At 38.9% G+C, this 23,001-nt stretch overlaps 1 protein-coding gene across 3 annotated transcripts in view; it reads left to right on the plus strand.

Moving 5' to 3' along the window:
* Positions 1–23,001, plus strand: part of SLC9A7 (solute carrier family 9 member A7) — a 182,392-nt gene that overhangs the window by 77,758 nt on the left and 81,633 nt on the right. For all 3 annotated transcript variants that reach the window (XM_027535150.1, XM_027535148.1, XM_027535149.1), the window contains exons 2-3: positions 18,373–18,572; positions 22,441–22,518. In XM_027535150.1, the coding sequence (XP_027390951.1) occupies positions 18,373–18,572; positions 22,441–22,518 (278 nt within the window). The remainder of the gene's footprint in view (positions 1–18,372; positions 18,573–22,440; positions 22,519–23,001) is intronic.

Here is a 23,001-nt window from a genome sequence, read left to right on the forward strand (position 1 = left end):
TTTCCACTATTTCCCCATCGATTTCCCATGAAGTGATGGGACCAGATGCCATGATCTTCATTTTCTGAATGTTGAGCTTTAAGCCAACTTTTTCACTCTCCTCTTTCACTTTCATCAAGAAGATTTTTAGTTCCTCTTCCCTTTCGGCCATAAGGGTGGTGTCATCCACATATCTGAGGTTATTGATATTTCTCCCGGCAATCTTGATTCCAGCTTGTGCTTCTTCCAGCCCAGCATTTCTGATGATGTACTTTGCATATAAGTTAAGTAAGCAGGGTGACAATATACAGCCTTGATGTACTCCTTTTCCTATTTGGAACCAGTCAGTTGTTCCATGTCCAGTTCTAACTGTTGCTTCCTGACGTGCATATAAGTTTCTCAAGAGGCAAGTCAGGTGGTCTGGTATTCCCATCTCTTTCAGAATTTTCCACAGTTTATTGTGATCCACACAGTCAAAGGCTTTGGCATAGTCAATAAAGCAGAAATAGATGTTTTTCTGGAACTCTCTTGCTATTTTGATGATCCAGCAGATGTTGGCAATTTGATCTCTGGTTCCTCTGCCTTTTCTAAAACCAGCTTGAACATCAGGAAGTTCACAGTTCACGTATTGCTGAAGCCTGGCTTGGAGAATTTTGAGCATTACTTTGCTAGCGTGTGAGATGAGTGCAATTGTGCGGTAGTTTGAGCATTCTTTGGCATTGTCTTTCTTTGGGATTGGAATGAAAACTGACCTTTTCCAGTCCTGTGGCCACTGCTGAGTTTTCCAAATTTGCTGGCATATTGAGTGCAGCACTTTCACAGCATCATCTTTCAGGATTTGAAATAGCTCCACTGGAATTCCATCACCTCCACTAGCTTTGTTCATAGTGATGCTTTCTAAGGGCCACTTGACTTCACATTCCAGGATGTCTGACTCTAGGTGAGTGATCACACCATCGTGATTATCTGGGTCATGAAGATCTTTTTTGTACAGTTCTTCTGTGTATTCTTGCCATCTCTTCTTAATATCATCTGTTTCTGTTAGGTCCATACCATTTCTGTCCTTTATCGAGCCCATCTTTGCGTGAAATGTTCGCTTGGTATCTCTAATTTTCTTGAAGAGATCTCTAGTCTTTCCCATTCTGTTGTTTTCCTCTATTTCTTTGCACTGATTGCTGAGGAAGGCTTTCTTATCTCTCCTTGCTATTCTTTGGAACTCTGCATTCAGAGGCTTATATATTTCCTTTTCTCCTTTGCTTTTCACTTCTCTTCTTTTCACAGCTATTTGTAAGGCCTCCCCAGACAGCCATTTGCTTTTTTGCATTTCTTTTCCATAGGGATGGTCTTCATCCCTGTCTCCTGTACAATGTCATGAACCTCCATCCATAGTTCATTAGGGACTCTATCAGATCTAGTCCCTTAAATCTATTTCTCACTGTTGCTGCTGCTAAGTTGCTTCAGTCGTGTCCGACTCTGTGCGACCCCAGAGACGGCAGCCAACCAGGCTGGGATTCTCCAGGCAAGGACACTGGAGTGAGTTGCCATTTCCTTCTCCAATGTATGAAAGTGAAAAGTGAAAGTGAAGTAGCTCAGTCGTGTCTGACTCCTAGCGACCCCATGGACTGCAGCCTACCAGGCTCCTCCATCCATGGGATTTTCCAGGCAAAAGTACTGGAGTGGTGTGCCATTGCCTTCTCCGATTTCTCACTTCCATTGTATAATCATAAGGGATTTGATTTAGGTCATACCTGGTCTAGTGGTTTTCCCTACTTTTTTCAATTTAAGTCTGAATTTGCCAATAAGGAGCTCATGATCTGAGCCACATTCAGCTCCCGGTCTTGCTTTTGCTGACTGTATAGAGCTTCTCCATCTTTGGCTGCAAAAAATACAATCAATCTGATTTCTGTGTTGGCCATTTGGTGATGTCCATGTGTAGAGTCTTCTCTTGTGTTGTTGGAAGAGGGTGTTTGCTATATGTGTGTTAAATTATGGTATTTATCTTTCTCTTTCTGAGTCACTTCACTCTGTATAATAGGTTCTAGGTTCATCCACCTCATTAGAACTGACTCAAATGCATTCCTTTTAATTGCTAAGTAATATTCTACTGTGTATATGTACCACCACTTTTAGGTTGTATATTCGATGTTTTTCTCATTTTTTGAGGTAGAATTGTATTGCTATAAACGTCCCTCTTAGAACTGCTTTTTTTGCATCCCATAGGTTTTGAGTTGTCATGTTTTATTGTGATTTGTTTCTAGAAAGTTTTTGATTTCCCTTTTGATTTCTTCAGCAACCTGTTGGTTATTTAGAAACATGCTGTTTAATCTCCATGTGTTTGTGTTTCTTGCAGTTTTTTTCTTGTAATTCATATCTAGTCTCATAATATGGTCAGAGAAGATGCTTGATATGAGTTCAATTTTCTTAAATTTACTGAGGTTTGATTTGTGACCCAAGATGTGGTCTGTCCTGGAGTATGTTCCATGTGCACTTGAGAAGAAGGTGTATTCTTCTGCATTTGGATGGAATGTCCTGAAGATATCAATAACATCCATTTCCCCTAATGTATCATTTAAGACTTGTATTTCCTTATTAATTTTCTGTTTTGATGACCTGTCCATTGCTGTGAGTGGGGTATTAAAGTCTCCTACTATTATTGTGTTACTGTTAATTTCTCCTTTTATGTCTGTTAGTGTTGGTCTTATGTATTGAGCTCCTATGTTGGGTGCATAGATATTTACAATTGTTGTGTCTTGCTCTTGGATTGATCCCTTAATCATTATGTAGTGTCCTTGCTTATTTCTTGTAATCATCTTTATTTTAAGGTCTATTTTGTCTGATATGAGGATCGGTACTCCAGCTTTCTCTGGCTTCCCATTTTCCTGGAATATATTTTTCCATCCTCTCTCTTTCAGTTTATATGTGTCTTGAGGTCTGAAGTGGGTTTCTTGTAGACAGCATATATATATATATATATATATATATATATATATATATATATATATATATATCTTGTTTTTGTATCCATTCAGCCAGTCTGTGTCTCTTGGTTGGAGCATTTAATCCATTTGCTTTTAAAGTAATTATTGATATATATCTTCATATTGCCATTTTCTTAATTGTTTGGCATTGATTTTGTAGATCTTTTTTCTTTTGTTGTATTTCTTGACTATATAAGTCCCTTTAAGATTTGTTGCAAAGCTGGTTTGGTGGTACTGAATTCTCTTAACTTTTGCTTGTCTGAAAAGCTTTTTATTTCTCCATCAATTTTGAATGTGATCCTTGCTGAGTACAGTAATCTTGGTTATAGATTTTTTTCCCTTTCAGTACTTTAAATATATCCTGCTATTCACTTCCGGCCTGCAGAGTTTCTGCTGAAAGATCAGCTGTTAAGCATATGGGGTTTCCCTTGTATGTTACTTGTTGCTTCTCCCTTGCTGCTTTTAATATTCTTTCTTTGTGTTTAGTCTTTGTTTGTTTGATTAGTATGTGTCTTGGTGTGTTTCTTCTTGGGTTTATCCTGTATGGGACTCTTTGTGCCTCTTGGACTTTATTGGCTATTTCCGTTTACATGTTGGGGAAATTTTCAACTCTAATCTCTTCAAAAATTTTCTCATACCCTTTCTTTCTCTTTTCTTCTTCTGGGACCCCTATAATTCGAATGCTGGTGATTGGTCCCAGAGGTCTCTGAAACTATCCTCAGTTCCCAGAGGTCTCTGAAACTATCCTCAGTTCTTTTCATTCTTTTTACTTTATTCTGCTCTTCAGAAGTTATTTCCACTATTTTATCTTCCAGCTCACTGATTCATTGTGCTGCAGATATTCTGCTATTGATTCCTTCTAGAGTATTTTTAATTTCAGTAATTCTGTTGTTAGTCTCTGCATGTTTATTCTTTAATTCTTCTAGGTCTTTGTTAATTGATTATTGCATTTTCTCCATTTTGTTTTCAAGGTTTTTGATCTTCTTTACTATCATGTGCCTGAATTCTTTTTCAGGTAGTTTGCCGAAATAGGCAAACTAGGAAATACTCTTCATTTATTTGGACTTCTGTGTTTCTAGTTTGTTTCTTCATTTGTGCAGGATTTCTATGCCTTTTCATTATATTTTTAACTTATTGTGTTTGAGGTCTCCTTTCCCCAGGCTTCAAGCAAAGTTGAATTTTTTCCTTGAAGAAGGTTGAATTCTTTCTTCCTTTTGGTTTCTGCCCTCCTAAGGTTGGTCCAGTGGTTTGTGTGAGCTTTGTATAGGGTGAGATTTGTGCTGAGTTTTTGTAGGTTTGTTTGTTTTTCCTCTGATGGGCAAGGGTGAGTGAGGTGGTAATCCTGTCTGATGATGATTGGGTTTGTGTTTTTGTTTTGTTTGTTGTTTAGATGAGGCGTCCTGCATGCGGTGCTACTGGTGGTTGTGAGATGCTGGGTCTTGTATTCAAGTGATTTCCTTTGTGTGAGTTCTCACTATTTGATACTCCTTAGGGGTTAGTTCTCTGGTAGGGTCTTGGGGTCAGTGCTTCCAGTCCACAGGCTCAGGGATTGATCTCTTAAATGCTGTGTCCCAGGGTTAAGTCCTCAGCTTTGTCCACTGAATAAAATATAGCTCTCAACTTCTGGGCTTTATGTTTTGTCTTTAGTTTGAGGCAGGAGATAGATGGGTCCCAGGCTGAACAGCCTCTCCTTTGCAGGTTCTAGAGCAGCTCTAGGAAACAAGAGACTCAGCACCTACTCCAAGGATGCCCTATGGCCTTCTTATAGTGATCTGATTAGTATATGTAATTAATAAATTTGAACTTAAATGTTTGTCCCACTTTTTTGAATTGTTGTATTAGTCGTCTTGGGCTTCCCTGGTCTCTCAGTTAAAGAATCTGCTGTTGTGCAGGAGACTCTGGTTTAATCCCTAGGTCAGGAAGATCCCCTGGAGAAGGGAATGGCAGCCCACTCCAGTATTTTTGATTAGTCATCTAAATAAAAAATTATGTACTGTGTGCCTGTGACTAAAGTTCTAAGCACATTTTCATCATCGTCCCAAGTGTGTGATATTTTAAAAGCATTAATGAATATTAAACTTGGATATGATCCTATGATGTTTGATCAGGGAGGACAGAGGTACGGTAATTTCTTGGTTTGTGACATAGCATAATACTTTGTACAAAAGTGGGACTTCATGTCAGAAGGCCAGTATTGTGAGTCTTCTTTGGAAGATTAAGAATACTCATTGTGGTAATGGTATGAGAAAAGCAAAACAAATAAGCTGGAAACATCTCTGAACAGGGTTTAGGGACCCTATATTACTGTTAACATTGGGATGTTCTAATCTGAGAAGGACATGTTTCCTAGTTGGGAGGTTGGGATGTGAGTTAGCTGTAGAGATATTGCTGATGGTCCAGAGAAGCCACCTACAGTTTCTCAAAAAGATGGTGCATTCATATGCTTGGACTGCTGTAACAAAATGCCACAGACTGGGTGGCTTAAACAGTAGAAATTTATCTTCTCACAGGCTGGAAGGCTGAGATCCAGGTGCTGGCAGGGTTGGATCCTGGTGAGGCCTTTCTTCCTGCCTTGTGGATAAGCTACCTTTTCACTGTGTGCTCACTTGGCCTTTCCTCTGTGTGTGTGCACACACAGAAAGATCTCTCTTCCTTTTTCTTAAATGGCCACTGATTCTATTGGATTAAGACCCTACCCTTATGACCTTATCTAACCTTAATTACCTGCTAAAAGCCCAGTCTCGAAATACAGTCACTTTGGGGGTTAGGGCTTCAGTATATGGAGTTGAAGAGGACACAGTGAGTCCATTGCAGATAGTTTATTTGGTTGGTTGTTGTTGTTCAGTCACTCAGTCACGTCCAGCTCTTTGTAACCCAATGGACTACAGCATGCCAGGCTTCCCTGTCCATCACCAACTCCCGGAGTTTTCTCAAACTCATTCTACTGAGTCAGTGAAGCCATCCAGCCATCTCCTCCTCTGTCGTCCCCTTCTCCTCCTGCCTTCAATCTTTCCCAACATTAGGGTCTTTCCCAATGAGTCAGCTCTTCAGATCAGGTGGCCAAAGTTATTGGAGCTTCAGCATCAGTCCTTCCAATGAATAGTCAGAACTGATTTCCTTTAGGATTGACCAGTTTGATCTCCTTGCTACCCAAGGGACTCTCAAGAGTCTTCTCCAACACCACAGTTCGAAAGCATGTATTCTTTGATGTTCAGCCTTCTTTATGGTCCAACTCTCACATCCATACATGACTACTGGAAAAAAACATAGCCGTGACTATATCGTTTGAATTCAGGTGAATTCTTAAATATTTTTTTTTTCTTAATATGGCATCACAAACAAAAAGTGAAGTAAGTATGTACAAGCTCTGTTTTATTCATTTATTTTACTGTGTGCTCTCAGAACCCTCCCTTTTCACTTGTGTATGCCTCTATATTTGCATTTATTTTAGTTAAAGCTCAACCATTCCTTAGTAATTGGAGTAACTAGAGCAGCAAATGTGGTTGCTATTGTGTGTTCCAGTTCCATGGCTCTCTAAGATAGCTGTGATTAGTGCATTTGTTTATTTGCAGTGTTGTTTGATTGCAGGGCTTCTAGGAAGTAGATTCTGTAATATGCCTCAAAATCATTGGAGGGTTTTTTTTTTTTTTTTTGCCAGTTATTTATTTGGCTGTACCGGGTCTTAGTCGCAGAACATGTGAACTCTTAGTTGTGGCATGAGGGATCTAGTTCCCCAGCCAGGGATCAAACCTGGGCCCTCTGCATTGGGAGCACACGGTCTTAGCCACTGGACCACCAAGGAAGTCCCTCATTGAAGACTTTTTATCCTATAAGAGTACTTGACTTTTATTTATTAATTTGAGCCAAATTATAAAGGCTAATAAAGTTTGGCACCCTTGAATTTAATGGCAGGTAGGAGGTTGAAAATAGGAGTCAGAACTAAAGGTTCTTAAAACTCAAATGTCCTTGTTAATACAAGGCTGTTGGCTAACATCTCCATAATGTATTGTCGTTTATTCAGTGATTGTAGTGGTCAGATTGCAGGGATGGGAGGTGAGTGCTCATTGCACATTGCCTTCAGGAAAATTAACCTTCAGGGTGAGGGTCAGGCACTTAAGTGGCAGTCTCAGTGTAGTGCAATCATTGTTCTGATAACTGTTCTCTACCAGAGACTGTTTTGGAAATGCATGATGAGATGGATTGCCATGTATGGTTGTGTTCGTTGTGCCCTGAACAATTCCAGGAAGCCTCTTTCATGTTGAAATCTGTGAGGGCAACCCTGACTGTGAAGAATACATCCCAGTCCTGAGGTATCAGGATGGGCTTCTCTGCCTGGAAGAAATGATATCTACATTGTGACTTGAAGGGTGAGTAGGAGTTAATCCAGTGAAGATGGTAGGGAGCAGAGAGTGGGAACAGAGTTCCAGGCAGAGGCTCAGAGGAAGGATTGATTAATTTATTTCAAAAGGTAGCTAATGTTTAGCTGAAAGTCTTGTCCTAGACCTTTAAAGAGTGGCGAATGGGTCAGGAAAATGGTGATAAATTGCTGTGGTAACATTGGTAGTCCTTTGGCAGTTGATGTGAATTTGATTAGTGTGTTTTAATTAAATTGGAGAACGCACAAAACAGCAAGTAAAATGTGTTGAGTGATGACTCAGCCACGGGTTTACAGTCCTTGATTTTGAGAAATGTCAGAGTGTGAGACAGAATCAAATAAATATTCATATACCTGACCTAAAGTCCTTAGACCTAATCCAGGAATCTACTGGCCTCCCATTATTTTTTCAAGCATCTTAGAATTCTATTTTGAAAGCATTTTAAAGAAAATATGGTTAAGACTTTAAGTGGTTATCCATATTGCTTGGGATTTGAGGGGTTCAATTAGTGATACTCTGTCTGCTATCAAAATGGAACCATTTGGGAGATAAAGGAGCCAGATAGGTAGAGCTTGGAGAGTGTGGTTTAGGTATGACAAAATGGCTTCCTGAGACTGTAGCCCTGGATTAGGCAGAAATAATCCCTCCAGGCCCTAGAGGTGTTGAGCCAGCAGAGGCCCCACCTAGAAGAAGGCAAATGTAATCTATTTACACTTGCTTACCATATTGGACTCCTATAGTTAAAAGTTCAGTCACTGAGTCCAAGTCTGCCTCCTTGGTTCCTAGTTTTCAATGAAAGACTCTCCCACTCTTCCATTATATACTAGAGTGGGTATCTCCAGTTTTTAAATATTGTCAGAAGGTATGTGGTATCTGGTCACCCACAGAGAAATGCTGTGCAGCACAGAAGTGATGGAAAGATGTTCCTGGTGTCCTAAGAACTTCATGGGACAATATAGTGATTTTTCCATGTCTTGTTTTTCCAAGTAGATATCTAAAACCTAAAGTCATTTTCTTCCTCTTGTTCTTAACTGTAACATTACACATTTGGGGAAACTATTTAGAATTGATGGTATATTTTGAACTACATAAACCTGTCCCATGTTGGTTTTAATCAAATCTTTGGAATTTCAGCTATTGAAAAAGAGGGGCATTGAATTGGAGGTTGAACTCTTAGCTGATGGGCCTGATCTTCACTATTTTAGTGTCACGTATACTAAGGAAGGGAGAAGGCAATGGCACCCCACTCCAGTACTCTTGCCTGGAAAATCCCATGGACGGAGGAGCCTGGTAGGCTGCAGTCCATGGGGTTGCTAAGAGTCGGACACGACTGAGCGACTTCACTTTCACTTTTCTCTTTCATGCATTGGAGGAGGAAATGGCAACCCACTCCAGTGTTCTTGCCTGGAGAATCCCAGGGACATCGGGGCCTTGTGGGCTTCTGTCTATGGGGTCGAACAGAGTCGGACATGACTGAAGTGACTTAGCAGCATACTAAGGAAAGCAAGACAGAACATTTGTCTTGAAGGGCTACAAACTCACTTTATTTCTTTTGTTAAAATCTACCTCTGTCAGAGTAGCATTACTCCCAGGCTGGCTGATTGGCTATTTGCAGATTTTCTGTTGTATTGTCAAGAGTTTTCAGATTCAGAGCAACTAGAACTCTCAAACCTTGCTTGGGGGGTGGGTGGATTGTTGCGAATATGGTATAGAAACTCTGGGAAATGATTTGGCCAACTCTTATAAAGTTAAACATATGCTTGCCCAATAACTGAGCAATCCTACTCTGTGTATTTGCCCTAGAGAAGTGAAAACATGTTCATATAAAACCGTGTTCACGAATGTTCATAGCAGCCTTATTTGTGATAGCCAAAAGTTATAAACAAATCAGATGTCCCTCAGCAGGTTAGTGGATAAACTGTAGTGTATTCACACAATGGAATATTACTCAACAGTAAACAGTAATGAAGTTAGGTATTTGGCTGAGCAAGAGAAGCTAGTCTCAAAAGGTCACATAGTTTGACTCTATTTAACCTTGAAAAACATCACTACAAAAAGCATCACTATGAACAAAGCATCACTACGAACAAAGTTAGTGGAGGTGATGGAATACCAGTTGAGCTATTTCAAATTCTCAAAGATGATGCTGTGAAAGTGCTGCACTCAATATGCCAGCAAATTTGGAAAACTCAGCAGTGGACACAGGACTGGAAAAAATCAGGTTTCATTACAGTCCCAAAGAAAAGCAATGCCAAATAATGTTCAAACTACCACACAATTGCACTCATTTCACATGCTAGCAAAGTAATGCTCAAAATTCTCTAAGCTGAGCTTCAACAGCATGTGAACCATGAACTTCCAGATGTTCAAGATGGATTTAGAAAAGGCAGAGGAACCAGAGATCAAATTGCCAAGATCGGTTGGATCATCAAAAAAGCACAAGAGTTCCAGAAAAACACCTATTTCTGTTTTATTGACTACAACAAAGCCTTTCACTTTGTGGATTGCAACAAACTATGGAAAATTCTTCAAGAGATGGGAATACCAGACCACCTGACCTCCTGAGAAATCTGTATGCAGGTCAAGAAGCAACAGTTAGAACTGGACATGGAACAACAGACTGGTTCCAAATCAGGAAAGGAGTATGTCAAGGTGGTATATTGTCACTCTGCTTATTTAACTTATATGCAGAGTACATCATGAGAAACACTGGGCTGGATGAAGCACAAGTTGGAATCAAGATTGCTGGGAGAAATATCAATAACCTCAGATATGCAAATAACACCACCCTTATGGCAGAAAGTGAAGAAGAACTAAGGAGCCTTTTGATGAAAGTGAAAGAGGAGAGTGAAAACATTGGCTTAAAACTCAACATTCAGAACACTAAGATCATGGCATCCGGTCCCATCACTTCACAGCAAATAGACGGGGAAATAATGGAAACAGTGAGAGAATTTATTTTTCTGGGCTCCAAAATCACTGCAGATGGTGACTGCAGCCATGAAATTAAAAGACACCTGCTCTTAGGAAGAAAGCCATGACCAACCTGGACAGCATATTAAAAAGCAGAGACATTACTTTGCCAACAAAAGTCCATCTAGTCAAAGCTATGGTTTCTCCAGTAGTCATGTATGGATATGAGAGTTGGACTATAAAGAAAGCTGAGCACCAAAGAATTGATGCTTTTGAACTGTGGTTTTGGAGAAGACTCTTGAGAGTCCCTTGGACTGCAAGGAGATCCAACCAGCCAATCCTCAAGGAAATCGTCCTGAATATTCTTTGGAAGGACTGATGCTGAAGCTGAAACTCCAATACTTTGGCCACCTGATGCGAAGAGCTGACTCATTGGAAAAGACCCTGATGCTGTGAAAGACTGAAGGCAGGAGAAGGGGACAACAGAGGATGAGATGGTTAGATGGCATCACTGACTCGATGGACATGAATTTGCGTAAGCTCCGGGAGTTGGTGATGGACAGGGAAACCTGGGGTGCTACAGTCCATGGGGTCGCAAAGAGTTGGACACGACTGAGCAACTGAATTGAACTGAATCTTGAAACAACAAAACTCTAGTAATGGGAAACAAATCAATGACTCTTGCTGTTTTAGGTAAGGTGAAGGTGTAACTGTCAAGGGATATAGTACAAGGGATTTTTTCTGGGAGTGATAGAACTGTTTGGTATCCTGATTGTGGTAGTGCTTATGTGAATCTATGCTGTATTGTATACAGAAGTACAGATATAGTGTTGTACCTATGAAATATATATAATGTTATAAACCAATGTTACCTCAATAAAAAATAAAATTTAAAGATTCATAGAAGTGTACACACAAAGGGAAAAAGTCCATTTTATTGTTAAGACAATATTAAAAGTAAGAAACATTTTAAGACAGCATCAAGAAAGTTTAAAAAAAGAAAGAAAAGAAAAAACAAGTCACAGACTGGAAGAAAATATTTTCAAATCATATATTCAATAAGAACTTGTATCAGAATACACCAAGGTCTGTTATAATTCAATAAGAGAATCTAATTTAAACATGGCAAAAGATTTGAATTAATAGACGTTTCACCAAAGAAGATACGCAGATGATCCATAAGCACATAAAAATATGCTTGACATCATTAGGCATTAGGGAAATCCAAATTAAAACCACAGTGAGATACCACTTAACACTCTCTAAAATAGATACAATCAAAAGACAATAAGAAAGAGTTTAGAGCATGTAAATAAACTCTGTAAATAAAGTAACTCTGATACCTTGCTGGTGGGGATATGAATTGTATAAAATGGTATACAGTTTTCCAACTGAAAACTCTTCAACAGTTTCTTAAAGTAATAAGTATAGATTCACCATATGTCATAGTGGTTCCACTCCTAGGTGTTTACAATAGAGAAATGGAAGCATATGTCTATCCAGACTTGTATGCAAAAGTTGATAGCAGCATTACTCATAATAGCAGAAAAATGGAACCGATACAAATGCTCATCAACTGGTGAATAAACAAGATATGTTATATCCATACAGTGAAATACTATTCAACAATAAAAAAGTAATGAAGTATTAATATCTTCCTTCCACATGGGTGAGCCCTGAAAAGATTATGCTGAGAGAAAGAAGCCAGATACAAAAGATTACATATTGTATGATTTCTTTTCTATGAAATGTCCAGAAAAGTCAAATCTATAGAGAGAAGATAGATCAGTAGTTGCATGGGGGTGGGAGTGGGAAACAGAGTGACTGCCAAAGGAAATGCTCCAAATGTACAACTCTGAATTTAATAAAATCATTGAATTGTACACTTAAAATGGGGAATGTTATGTTATTTAAATTGTACGTCAATAAAATTGTCTTTAAAAAGTTATTTCACTACATACTCAAAACTAGTAATAAAAATATTTTAAATGAATTCTCCTTGAAATGAATATATCAGTGAATAACACAGCTGTGTAAGTAGTAGAACAAGTAAAAAAGGATATTGAAAAGGCTGTAACGTACATTCTCAAAACCAGAGTCACTTGAATGACTCCCAAATCTGAAAAATCATTGTCACTGCTGGGATCCATTGCATTCTCTTAATTTGCTCAATTAGAAATAGTTATCACTCTCTTCAGACACTGTGTAATGGAATGTGGAATGGGACATTTTGTTTTCTCAGAATTTCAGATGAAGCCTTAGAACTCAGAACAACTTCTACAGTGCTGTAAAAATCCCCATAGTGGTGGCCAAACCCTACTGATGATCGTCTGCTCCTTAGAGAACAGGGCATCCATGCACCTGTTCCCAATTCCTTAACAAAGGCTTATTGATGGAGACACTTAAATATTGCAGCAGGTGGATAGTTGTCTAGAATTACAGCTGAGTGTCAATTTGTTCAACTGTCTTCCTGACAAACTCAGTCACAGAATGGAGGCTAGTTTCTTTTATGGCCTTATAGAATTTTTGAACCATACTTTGTCCATAATTAAGTTCCTTCCTCATACCATCAATGGGGTACATTCATAAACTGTATATAGGGTTCTTTTTTTGGTTAGGTGTTTCTTTTAAACATTAGAAAATCTGGCAGTTGTACACCATCAGCACAATTAATAAATACAGGAATTTTTTTCATACTCAAAAGTTTGAAGTAGTTTTGAATTTTTTTCTACTGAAAAAGTTTTGAATTTTTGCACCTCTGTAGTTCATCAGGCTGCTTTAAACCACCTCAGATGTCAAAGGAATTTCATCTATATTTGCTTTCTATAAAAGTTCAGAACTAATTTTTTTCCTAGCATTAGTCATATACCTGTGAAATCAGTGAGTCTCTTTTCATCAGCTGACATGTGCTGTTTTTCTGGCCCACACTCATAGATTATTGCTGTTTGTAATCTTGAACATTATGATGTTGATCCAGTAAAGTCATTAATGCTTCCATTGCTTTCCATCATTTTTTGGGGTAATATTGAACTTTCTAAGCTTTGAAAAATATCTAGTGTCAAATCCTAATTCCTTGTAGTTATGATCTCTTTATAGTTTCCTGTCGGGGGATGTCTTCCATGTCTAGAAGATGGAAATATGCCATTCATGTTTTTTCTAAGTCTTTATTATATTCTTTCTAAGCTATCCCTCTACACTCCTAATACTCCTAATATCTTATTATTTCTTGAAGTGGAAGATGTCACATGTGAACTTAATGTAGCAGTGACTGTCCTTTAGTGCCATGGAGTACAGTGGTAATAAATATGAATGTAGATGTTTTAAGGAGTTACTCAAACTCTATCTTGAATTAGCAGACTGTTGTTGTCATGTTTTAACACAAGGGGGCAGCAGCATCATCTTTATTGTCACCATAACATGTTTAACATAGGCACCTTGGGCCCAGGTAGGGAGGGTAAGATTTTATAAGTATGTAAAAACAGTATTCATCATCTAATAACACTTCTAGGTATGATGGTGATGATTACTGAGAGAGACTTCAAGGACATTTCCTGTAGTAGAGGAATTTGTCTGCAAATATAAACCTCCTATAAAGAAAAATCTCCTGTATCCCTTCTGTTCTCAGTACCCTCACTAGACACTTCTGTGACCACATGTGTGGGAATTTTCTCACACCAAGCAATTCTCCAGCTCTCAAGCGAATACCGACTGAGTATCCACAGTTTAACTCTCTGACACTATCTACCCGGATGTATCATCAGATCCCACAGGCCTCACAAAACCTCTGCCCCTCTCACTTCAGAGGTTAGTCATAAATCCAACTTCTGACCAACTGACTGTAAGTCAGAGGTTCCCATGTTCCCCTCCTTGGCTTTGATCATTTGCTAGAATAGATCAAAGAACTCAGGAAACCTGTTTACTTACTGTATTACTGATTTATTAGAGAAGGATATAATTCAGAAACAGCCATATGGGAGAGATGGATGAGGCATGTTATGTAGGAGTGGGCACGGAGTTTCCGTCAGCTGCTCTTCTCTGCCCTCATGTGTTCACCAGTCCAGAAGCTCTCCGAACCTGTGTACTCTGGGGATTTTTACAGAGGTTTCATTACATTGGTATAGTTAACTAAATCATTGGTCATTAATGATCAATTTAACCTCTAGGACCTCTTCCCTGCCTGGAGCTCAGGGGTTGGGTGGCTTTAAAAGTTCCAACTCTCTAATCAACTGGTTGATTCCCTTGGCAAGCAGCCCCCATTCAGAGGCTAATCTGGGAGCCCCCAGCTATCAGTCATCTCTTTAGCATACAAAGAGACACTTAGAGCCTTAGGGATTCCAGGGGTTTTAGGTGCTGTGTACCAGGAAACTGGGACGAAGACCAAATATATATTTCTTATTATAAATCACAATATTATACCTCCTCTTTTGTTAGTCATTGTGAAGACCCTGTCCTATCATGGTTTAGCTTTATAGTTAGCTTTGCTAATAACGAGTAAACACAGTGAGTTATGTGAAGCAGGTATTGATTTGGGAGGACAGCCTTTTATAAATGACTTATTTTAGTTTCCTGATGAAGACTTTGTTGACTGAAGAAAAACGTGTTTTATTCAGGAAGCTTGCTGACAGCTATACAGCCCAGGAATAACATCAAAAAATTACTGCTAATCACAAAACCCAGACCTCTCAAGTTAATGAATTTAATGCTTATCTATGTATGGGAAGATGTAAGAGTCTGGGCTCATTGAAATTATTCATTTGATATGCATCTTAACTATCGAGACACATAGCCTATTTTTCTCCATCTAACTTCTCTCCAGGGTGCACCTTGAGGGGTGGTGGTGGTGGTTTCTTTGATCTGAAATATTCTTTGTTTACTAGAATTGCAGGCAACATTTTTTTTGTTGTAGTTCACAGCACTTCCTGTTGGATGTAAATTAGACCAAGTTTTAGGAGGCATTTCTTGACCAGTTAATTTGTCCCATGGTGCTAAGAGGGCTAATTCCTAGATCAGATGAGAATTATGTTGATAGGCTGCTCAGTGTGCTAAGTTTTGGATTAAGCCCTGTTTATAACCTAAAATTCTCTGGATCTTCTGTTTTGCTAGTCTATTATGATCCAGGAAGTATTTTCTTTGTTGCTTATTCCCACATCTAGAGTTGCACTATTACAATTAATTCTATATAGAGTTAAATGTATGAATGACCACGTCAAGACGTGTAGTCATCATTAATTTTGTCAGAGGCCTGGTTACACATTGGGTAAAAATTGACTTACAGTTGGGTTAAAAGCATATACGTGTGTGTGTGTGTGTGTGTGTGTGTGTGTGTGTGTATTGGAAGGACTGATGCTGAAGCTCCAATACTTTGGTCACCTGATGCGAAGCACTGACTCATTGGAAATGACCCTGATGCTGGGAAAGATTGAAGGCAGGAGAAGGGGACGACAGAGGATGAGATGGTTGGATGGCATCACTGACTCGATGGACATGAGTTTGAGAGAGCTCCGGGAGTTGGTGATGGACAGGGAAGCCTGGTGTGCTGCAGTCCATGGGGTCGCAAAGAGTTGGACATGACTAAGTGACTGAACTGAACTGTTTGGGGCCCTTTAATGTTGGGGACCAGTAGTGGGGGGGTCTTTCTGGCCCATCCAACCTTAGATAGTTGTTGTGGTCTGTGTGTGGCTTAGAAAAGAATTTCCAGACACAAAGTATTTCAGAAGAGAGTGAGTTTATTGAGAACAAAGAACGAAGATAGTGAAGGGTGCTGCAAACATAGCATCTGACTTTCTGACAGACCAGGGAGAGCTGACCCATTTCACAGGCTAGTGGTCAATTTTGTAGCCTCGAGATGAAGAAAATTCCTGCTAGAAGGGTGGCATTAGGTGATTGGTCAGAAAGCTATATGGTGAATATTTTACCTAATATGAAGTCAGGGAACAGGCTAATTTAAATTTAGGTCAGGAGGGCTCATGGCAACAGTTGCTATGGGGCTTGGTCAATTCTAGAGATTTTTGTCCTGTGACCTCAATATAGGGCTCCATAGTAGTGTTGTATCAAAACATTTTGTTTTGATCCCATTAATATCTATTTTCTTTATCTTATTTCTTGATAACCATATAAGGATTTTTATCCTTTTGGGATGAGTCCCTTTAAAATTTTCACCTTGTTATAAAGAAATCTGTATAGTTTTTCTTATGTTCTTATTTTCCTATTAATCAATCAACCTAATTAACAATCTAATGTTTTTTTTAATCCATGATCTAATTTGTTTTTCATAGGTACCAATAAAATAGCTGTTTATAATGAAAGCTAAAAATTTGCCAATTTAGAAGTTTCACCAGTTTAAAGAATCCATCCTCTGGCCATTGATGAGATATACCTTAATAGTGACTCACACCAAAAACATGCAAGAGCCTCCTGCACAAGAGAGTACATAGGATGCAACCTTCACAAAATCTAGAAGGTTTACTCCCCAAAATAGTTTAAAAAATAAAGGACCTTGGTTGTACAGGTGGACACAATGAAAGTAAAGATGAAAAAGGCCCCTTATGGACAGCTCTTATGACAAATTTTCCTGAGAGTTGGCACAGCCAAGCCAGACAAAAAGATTGCCCAGGATTCCAGTCTATTTGGCTGCCAAATGTACACCACGTGTGTACCTTCTGGATGGTAGAGACCAAGGTCTCAAGCTGAGATTTTTAAGAACCTCATTTTAAATTTGGAGTAAAAATTTACAACTTTATTTTTTCACAAAGTTCAATTATGTTAGAACAAGTCTTTAATATTAATAATAACATCAATAATAAAACAATAGAGCACAGTGTGTGACTTAAAGAACTATATCTTTCTGGATTTTATATATTATTTGTTCTTCAACAATGTCTTGTGAGTTCTTATATATCTTGATGATAAGAGACATTGTAGAACATTATACATGAAATGAAGTGAATTGAAGTTGCTCAGCTGTGTCAGACTCTTTGCGATCCCATGAAGTGTAATCCACTGGGCTCCTCTGTCCATGGGATTTTCCGGGCAAGAATACTGAAGTGGGTTGCCATTTCCTTGTCCAGAGGATCTTCCTGACCCAGGGATCAAACCTGGGTCTTGCACACTACAGGCAGACTCTTTACCATCTGAAGCACTCTTTACCACCAGGGAAGCACATTATACATGGGATATAGTAAACATTGTTCTTTCTTTTTCTCATATAACTTTCTCCTTTAATGGCAAAATGAGATGGGAGGAACATTGTACCATTCTCTCTCTTAATATTTCTAACAACTGAATTTAAAGAGAAATCTGAAATTTTCCTCCTAAGAGAGAATTATAGAAAGTGTCTTGTGGTTATTTGTGTGTTTTTTTTTTTTTTTTTCACATTTCACTCATTTTAACTTGGGCATATGTGACTCATATCCAGGACCAGGGGAGCAACATTTCTTTATAACTCATGGGATTAAATGCTTACACACAGTTTTGCTGTTTTTTTCCTCATAAAGGGAAAACCCTACTAAGAACAAAATGTGATGGAAAGACTTGCAGCTAATTATGCTAGCTGTGTCAATGCTGCAGCCTCAAGAAGCCAGCTCTCCAGTTCCTGAATCATGACTGTGAAAATTTACACTGTGGTGTTTGGCTCCCTAAGGGATATAATTATTTTCTCCATGATATCCAATACTTGAAATGACCTAAGCAAAAGCCTTTCTTTTCTTTTCTTCCCTTCCTCTGGTGTGTGGCAAAATAAGTTGCTTTTGTAGCAACTAGAAATTCTCGAGGCCTTGTCCTTGCTTGTGGATGGCCTGAGGGATGCTGCTGGTAGAAATCAAAGAGCTCAGTGGTTCTGCTGGGCAGCAAACAACTTTGCCTCTTATCACCCATCTTCCTCCCACAAAATCCTGGGATGTAAGACACTATTAGTGGTTCCGAATACTAAGAGTGCCATCATAACCCTAAAAGGTACTGGCCTACCTTGTCCTCCTGGTGGCTGAGGGACCCAAACCAGAATAGATGGATGCCTAACCCTTCTGAAGGACTGTAGAGTTGTTCCTAAAATATATACCCTCTCCTTGGCCTCCAAAAAATAATCTCTCTGTCCTTCCACAGGCCTGATGTTTTCTTCCACTCTGTTTCAGGACTCATCGTCGGGGTGATCCTGAGGTATGGCACCACTGCCACCAGTGGTCATGACAAGTCACTCAGCTGCACTCAGGAAGACAGGGCCTTCAGCACCTTATTAGTGAATGTCAGTGGGAAGTTCTTTGAATACACCCTGAAAGGAGAAATCAGCCCCGGCAAGGTCAACAGTGTAGAGCAGAACGACATGCTGAGGAAGGTGAGCTGTTACGGTCCTGACATGATCTTTCTTTTTTAATGCAAAATTCTTACTGCTTTATTTAATTAAAAACAACTGATGTGGTATTTGATTTTCCAATTCTGTCTTGACCTTGTGAAGAGAAATATTTTCAAATTCCTAGAACATCAATAACATTCCTGGTTCTCAGTTTGGCTAGGAAACTTTTGGACTGTGATGAAGAGAAGGAACCAGATTTGAACTTGAGCCTTTTAGCTTTGTCAGACTGATGTGGGCCAACAGTGGTGCACTGCGCTTGTACATCCCACTCAGCTCCTCTCTCCAACTCCCATCTCTTCTTGACTATGTTTCTTATCCTTGTTATGGTTTAGGGATGAGATTGTTTCTTTCTTAAAATAAGATTGGTTTCTCATTTTTCTTTTAGCTTGTATATTCAGTGTTCAGAAGTTATTCTTAGTTCTTCATGATTCTTTCTACCATATTCTACAATTTACGTTTCCCAATTTATTGACTGCAGTTAGTGATTGCAGTCATAGAGTGTAGCTTGCATTCTGAAAATTATTGTTCTCTGGATCTGCCATAATCCTTAAAGAAAATTATTCTCAACCTGGAACATTAAACATGCCCATCATCTCTCTGTCCCTAATGGCAATTCTAGTGAGCTCTTTCCTTTCAACCCTTCATAAGAATGCATAGGATTTCCATAAACATTTGTGAAATTAAATGCAACTGAGAAAGATACCCAGTGTAAATACCACACTAATGGCTGTTTTGAAATGGCCACCCAAGTCCTTCATACTAGAGAGGATGTAGGGGAAAGGGGAAGAACCCCAGCCCATTTCCATCTTTGAGTTTCGTAATAGAAGATGAAGTTGACTTTTACTCTGTTATCTTTAGAAAAACGTATATTCAGATCCCTCCTTTTTAAACTTTTCCCACATAAAGCAAAGGTAGTAGAACAAACACAGCTAAGATTATTGTTGTCAGTTGAAGGGAGAAGAGGCCTGTTGAGGCAGCTTGGTTGATGCAGAGTTTTGGAGTGGGCGTCAGGGAACTCTTGTGCTGATTCATACATTTCTGGGTTTGGAGACTTCAGCAAGTCACAAACTCTTTGGCCCCAGTGTCCTCATATTGGATAGATATTGTCCAAGGCCCCTTCTCATTCTGATATTCTCTGCTTTTCAGACTACTTTTATCTTTAGCAAGAAGATAGAATAAAACATAATTTGAATGAAAACATACTGTGAATTAGGCTAATCAACAGTTTCAGTTTCTAAAGAGAAATGCTAATTTAATAATTAGAATTATTAAATCTTTAATTATTACACATTTAATAATTAGAATGAAGATTTAAAATAATTAATTGAAATAAGAGCCAGTTAATCTAGAAACAGGAGCAAATTCTTTAAAAGGGTTAGGAGGCTTTATAGAATGTTTAATTCTTTTCTGGATGTCATAAGACTTTTTTAATAGTTTCACAGTGATTTCCCTGATTGTGCTGTGCTGTGCTTAGTAGCTCAGTTGTGTCTGACTCTTTGCAACTGCATGGACTGTAGCCTGCCAGGCTCCTCTGTCCATGCAGATTCTCCAGGCAAGAATATTAGAGTGGGTTGTCATGCCCTCCTCCAGGGGATCTTCCCAACATAGGGATTGAACTGGGGTCTCCTGTATTGCAGGTAGATTCCTTACTAGCTGAGCTACTAGGGAAGCCCAGTTTCCCTGATTACCTACAGGTAATTTTAGTCTCCTTAGTACATGAACTGTGAACTTCCAGATGTTCCAGATGGATTTAGAAAAGGCAGAGGAACCAGAGATCAAATTGCCAACATCCATTGGATCATCAAAAAAGCAAGAGAGTTCCAGGAAAACATCTAGTTCTGCCTTATTGATTACGCCAAAGCCTTTGAGTACGTGGATCACAACAAACTCTGGAAAATTCTGAAAGAGATGGGAATACAAACCACCTGACCTGCCTCCTGGGAAGTCTTGTGTGCATGTCAAGAAGCAACAGTTAGAACTGGACATGGAACAACGACTGATTCCAAATCAGGAAATGAGTATGTCAAGGCTTTATATTGTCATCCTGCTTATTTAACTTATATGCAGAGTACATCATGTGAAATGCTATGCTGCATGAAGCACAAGCTGGACTCAAGATTGCTGGGAGAAATATCAATAACCTCAGATATGCAGATGACACCACACTTATGGCAGAAAGTGAAGAAGAACTAAAGAGCCTCTTGATGAAAGTGAAAGAGGAGAGTGAAAAAGCTGGCTTAAAATTCAACATTCAGAACCCTAAGATTATGGCATCCAGTCCCATCGTTTCATGGTAAATAGAAAGGGAAACAATGGAAACAGTGACAGACTTTATTTTTTTGGGCTCCAGAATCACTGTAGATAGTGACTGCAGCCATGAAATTAAAAGACACTTACTCTTATGAAGAAAAGCTATGACCAACCTAGACAGCATATTAAAAAGCAGAGATATACTTTGCCAACAAAGGTCCATCTGGTCAAGGCTATGGTTTTTCCAGTAGTCATATATGGATGTGAGGTTGGACTATAAAGAAGGCCGAGAGGCAAAGAATTGATGCTTTTGAACTGTGGTGCTGGAGAAGACTCTTAAGAGTCCCTTGGACTGCAAGGAGATCCGACCAGTCAATCCTAAGGGAAATCAGTCCTGAATATTTGGAAGGACTGATGCTGAAGCTGAAACTCCAATACTTTAGCCACCTGATGTGAAGAACTGACTCATTGGAAAAGACCCTGATGCTGGGAAAGATGGAAGGCTGGAGGAGAAGGGGAAGACAGAGGATGAGATGGTTGGTTGGATGGCATCATTGACCTGATGGACATGAGTTTAAGTAAACTCCGGAAGTTGGTGATGGACCGGGAGGCCTGGCGTGCTGCAGTCCCTGGGGTTGCAGAGTCGACCACAACTGAGCCACTGAACTGAAAGAGTTGATAAATTTCTGTTGATGTTTAGGAAGCCATTAACACTACTGGAGACTTTGGTCTAGGCCACATCACATATCACAAATGACTGTCAGTCAAAAGAGACTTAAATTCATTAAAATTATATCTATAAATAATTAGGTGGTAGGATGCAGAAAATTAGTAAAGAATTATGCCTGCACCTTTTACTGTAGTTGAACTTTTATAACAGTTTAATAAAAATCAAGATGTTTTCATTTGTTGTTTTTTTTTTCTTTCTTTTTTATTACTATTATTTTTTTCTTTTTTTTAATATAAGTTTATTTTAACTTTACAATATTGTATTGGTTTTGCCATACATCAACATGCATCCACCATGGGTGTACACGTGTTCCCCATCCTGAACCCCCCTCCCACCTCCCTCCCCATACCATCCCTCTGGGTCATCCCAGTGCACCAGCCCCAAGCTTCCTGTATCCTGCATCCAACCTGGACTGGCAATTCGTTTCTTATATGATATTATACATGTTTTAATGCCATTCTCCCAAATCATCCCCTCACTCCCTCTCCCACAGAGTCCAAATGACTGTTCTATACATCTGTATCTCTTTTGCTATCTCGCATACAGGGTTGTCGTTACCATCTTTCTAAATTCCATATGTATACCTTTGTTGTTTAAGAACATTGACCCAGAAGCTTTCTGTTGGTTCTCAAATTTGCACTGAATTGTTGTGTCTTAATACATATTCAACAGCCCATCAAGAGTAGAGTGCAGAAGTGCTGTATGGAGAACAGACCAGTGTTCATGGGAGCTGTGGCTTCTCTCCTGTGTGATTTTTCACATTTATGTCATTTTTGAAAATATTCAAACTTTAGTCAGTGGCTTAAAATATTAAGGAAATAATATGGCACCAATTAGTATTAAATAAAAATGCTTTTTTTTAACTTTTAGGTAACATTTGATCCAGAGGTCTTTTTCAACATTCTGCTCCCTCCAATTATTTTCCATGCTGGGTACAGTTTAAAGAAGGTAAGGTATTTTTTTACGGTATTTTTTAAAGCATGGGAATCTCTATGTTAAGTTACCTGCACAATTTTCTAGTTTTTTTCCTTCTCCCGGATTGGTTATTACTATGTTCTGTACCTACTCAGAGATAGCAGCTGATTCATCATCATCAGTGATTCATTTCTGTTTTAAAGTCTAGAACTCTCATCCATTGCTGTCGGGAATGTAAAATGGTATAGCCTCTCTGGAAAACACTTTTGCAGTTTCTTATAAAACTGAAGTTGAAATAACCATTTGTCCCAGAGATCTTAATTCTGAGGATTTATCCAAGAGAATTGAAAACTTCTATTTACACAAAACACTGTCCATGATTATTCATAGAAACTTTATTTGTAATAGCCCAGAACTGGAAACAAACAATGTCCCATGATAGGTAAATGGTTAAACAAACATCCATACTGTGGGATACTTCTCAGTAATAAAATGGAACAAACCACTGATACACAA

The sequence above is a fragment of the Bos indicus x Bos taurus genome, chromosome X (genome assembly GCF_003369695.1).
Source record: "Bos indicus x Bos taurus breed Angus x Brahman F1 hybrid chromosome X, Bos_hybrid_MaternalHap_v2.0, whole genome shotgun sequence".
In the NCBI taxonomy this organism is placed as follows: Eukaryota; Metazoa; Chordata; class Mammalia; order Artiodactyla; family Bovidae; genus Bos; species Bos indicus x Bos taurus.